General features: G+C 53.9%; 1 protein-coding gene across 1 annotated transcript; it reads left to right on the forward strand.

Annotated features, from left to right (window-relative positions):
• The first annotated feature begins 338 nt into the window (after positions 1-338).
• Positions 339-2,027, forward strand: LOC125759956 (uncharacterized). The gene is made up of 2 exons (XM_049419497.1): positions 339-863; positions 1,143-2,027. The coding sequence occupies exons 1-2, from the start codon at positions 339-341 to the stop codon at positions 2,025-2,027; spliced, it is 1,410 nt and encodes a 469-aa protein (XP_049275454.1).
• Positions 2,028-3,510: the final 1,483 nt, after the last annotated feature.

Below are 3,510 nucleotides of genomic sequence, written 5' to 3' on the forward strand. Positions count from 1 at the left end.
TGCAGGCGATATACTTCTGTCGGCGCGTCCGCTCAGCTGCCGCATTTGTGTGTGTGTGTGTGTGTGTGTGTGTGTGTGTGGTATAGTTTGGTGGCGTCCTCCTTTTCCCTCTTTCTCACTACCTTTCCCCCTCCCGATAACCCCAACCCTAACCCCTACCACATTCTCCTTGCTTCCTTGTGGGTTGCAGAAATAGGCGTATTTCGTTTCAACAGGACGTTACTATCCCACCCCTCTGGATTGGCTTGCCCATATAGCAATAAGAGCGAAGGTGACCGCGACAGGCGCGACTTGCTACGAGTACAGTAGAAGTGGCAACAAGGGCACACCGGGCAACGATGTACCACTTTGCACAGCAAATGCAGGAGCAGCTGCCGAGGCGGGAAGAGTTGAGCTCACGCAACCACAGCATGACCCCGAACTTCGACAACGCTGGAGGACCCGAACACAGCAGCAAAGAGGCCCGCTCTTCGAGCCTGCTCACCTCTCCGGACCTGAACAAGTGGGAGCCGACGTCGGCCGATCTAGAGGAGCTCTTCAAGGCTCTCGAACCACCAGGGACGCCACCGACACCGCCTACGCTATTGCCGCTCGTCGAAGAAGGGGAGCAGTACAGGAGCGGCTACGCCAACCGGCTCCCTCAACTACAGCTACAGCAGCAGGAACAGACTGAACAGCTGCCACAACCCATGCTTCAACAGCACGTCAGGATGAGCCCGAACGTCTCCGACTCGGGCACATGGCCCTCAAACACCACTTTCATCGTACCTTCATCGTTTAAGCCCTCGCCGACAGGCGATTACGTGATGGACAAGCCACAGCCGGTACCTGCTCTGGGTGCAGCAGCGCCCGAGCTCGACGAGGTCATCAATGGTCCCTACGCACAGGAGTTGCCGCTGACACCACCCACGCTGTTCTCACTCATCGAAGAAGGGGAGCAGTACTCGAGCGGCTGCGGCGACTGGCTCCTACAACTGCAGCAGCAGCAGCAGCAGCAGCAGCAGCAGCAGCAGCAGCAGCAGCAGCAGCAGCAGCAGCAGCAGCAGCAGCAGCAGCAGCAGCAGCAGCAGCAGCAGCAGCAGCAGCAGCAGCAGCAGCAGCAGGAACAGACTCAACATCTGCCGCAACCCGTGCTTCAACAGCACGTCACGCCGGGTCCGCACATTTCCTACTCGGGCGCATTGACCTCGAACACCGATTTTATCGTGCCTTCGTCGACTAAGCCCTCGGCGACGGGCAACTACGTGAATGACAAGACACAGGCGTTGCCTGCACTGGGTGCCACGCCGCCCGAGATCGACGAGATCATCAAATGTCTCTGTGCACAGAAGTGGCCGCTGACACCATCCACGCTGTTCTCGCGCAGCGAAGAAGAGGAGCAGTACTCGAGCGGCTACGCCGACTGGCTCCCTCAAATACAACGGCAGGAGCAGGAACAGACTGAACAGCCGCCGCAACCCATGGTGACGCAGAACTCAGTGACGGGCGACTACGTCAAGGATAAGACACAGACGGTGCCTGCACTGGACGACACGGCGCCTGTGTGGTACATCAGCTCCGACGAGGACAGTAACGGGGGAGACAGTGCACCCCCGACGACGATGGATCAGGCACCGCAGCAGCAGTCGAGGTGCGAAGATTTTATATCGCGCAAGTGTACCGTGACCCTCGACAATGACAACGCTAGGCTACACCAGCACAACAGCAAACAGGCTCGCATGCTGCAGACATTGCCTCGACCGGCCGATGGGCATCCGCTATCGCCCATCAGCATGCTCGACCAAGAGAAGACCAAGATGGAAGAAAAGAGGCGTAGGAACCGAATCGCGCAAAAAAGGTGCCGCCAGCGACAGATCGACTATAACTTGAAGCTGCAAGTGAGGGTCAGAGAGCTCAAGATGGATATAGCTCGGATGGAATCCAGAGTGAGCCATCTGCGCCACGAGCGGCACTGGCTCTGGCAGGAGGTGTCGAGGCATGTAACGCAGGGCTGTCAGATATGGTCACACGCGCCCTATGACTGCTGATGAGTACCATTAGAGCGACTTAGTGAGCGTGTTGTGTGTGCAAAGTCAAATAGACAGTTTACGACACTCCACAACACCGTCATCATCACCACAACCACCACTGACATGGATGCCTCGCACATCGAGCGAGAAACAATCATTTTTCGAGGGTATACTCGTTCAACGAAACTGCCTTTTATACAGAAAATAAGTGCTTGTCATTCCCCCCGTGCGTTGTCTTTACCGTTGACAGTCGCGTCTGTTTTCAGAGCGGGCATGGACGCCGCTGAGGTGGTTTGTTTTTTTGTTCGCGGCCGCATGTGTGTGTAGTGTGTTCTGCGCTGCATAATCGAAGGTCCGACGCAATAATTATAATTGCCGAGGTTTGCGTGTCGCTATCACGATATGATTATAAACACACCGTAGTGAAGGACTCTGGATTGATTTCGACCACCAGGGCTTCTTGAACGTGAACCTAAATCCAAGTACACAGACGGGTGTTATTTGTACTTCGCCCCCGTCGAAATATAGGCACCTCGGCCGAGAATCGACCCCGCGCCCTCGAGCTTAGAAACGCGACGCCCTAAGTCACCATGGCGGGTGACCACCTTTTCTTTTACTGTATAAAACGTAAAACAAAAGGCGACCACTGAGGCACTTCTTGCAGACAGCGGAACAGGCGAAAGTGCGCTTTGCGCCTATGTATTGTTTAAGAGACAAACGGATCATCGGTGTATTCATGTGAGAGGTACTTACCTACGGAGCAGAAACCTGGAGGCTTACAAAGAGGGTTCAACACAAACTGAGGGCTACGCAGCGAGCAGTGGAAAGGAAAATGATAGGTGTAACCTTACGGTACAACAAGAGAGCAGAGCGGGTCAGAGAACAAACGGGGCGCTAAGGACATCTTAGTTGAAATTAAGAAGGAATGCGCATGGGCGGGGCATGTAGCGCTCGGCAAGGTCCTACGAATAAAGCTGGTCGTTAAGGGTAACTGACTGGATTCTAAGAGAAAGCAAACGTGCAAGGGGGAGGCACAAAGTTAGGTGGGCAGATGAGATTGAGAAGCTTGCGGGTATAACTTGATAGTAGCGGGCACACGACCGGATTGATTGGAGGACCATGGGAGATGCCTTTGCCCTGCAGTGGGCGTAGTCAGGCTGGTGATGATGATGGATAAGCGGTACATGTCACGCGCATTGAATAAGTGGCCCAGTTACGTATTTCAGACGACTTGCCGCTTTCCTAGCGAGATGATATTGCGATGCGCCTTGTTTTTTTTTTTTTTTTCGGAATTCGCGGCTTCCTTGTCGCAGGAAATTCCGGTTTGACGTGACACATAGGACGGATTTCTGCGCTCCCGGAGCGCACTTTTTCGATATCATCGTTGATATTCGATTGTATATAACTAAAATTTGGTGCAATCTGTCGGATTTATTTTCGATGGGAGTACCATACATTTCAACCCCTTACTACATTACCATACAAATAACCTTGTTCAAGT

This window comes from Rhipicephalus sanguineus, chromosome 9, assembly GCF_013339695.2.
Source record: "Rhipicephalus sanguineus isolate Rsan-2018 chromosome 9, BIME_Rsan_1.4, whole genome shotgun sequence".
Lineage (NCBI taxonomy): Eukaryota > Metazoa > Arthropoda > Arachnida > Ixodida > Ixodidae > Rhipicephalus > Rhipicephalus sanguineus.

Bases quoted from the DNA above. Each gene is read 5' to 3' on its own strand.
- LOC125759956 (XM_049419497.1), top strand. From the start codon at position 339: ATGTACCACTTTGCACAGCAAATGCAGGAGCAGCTGCCGAGGCGGGAA. The intron at 864-1,142 runs GTCATCAATGGT...GTGCTTCAACAG, and splicing joins CAGCGCCCGAGCTCGACGAG to CACGTCACGCCGGGTCCGCA.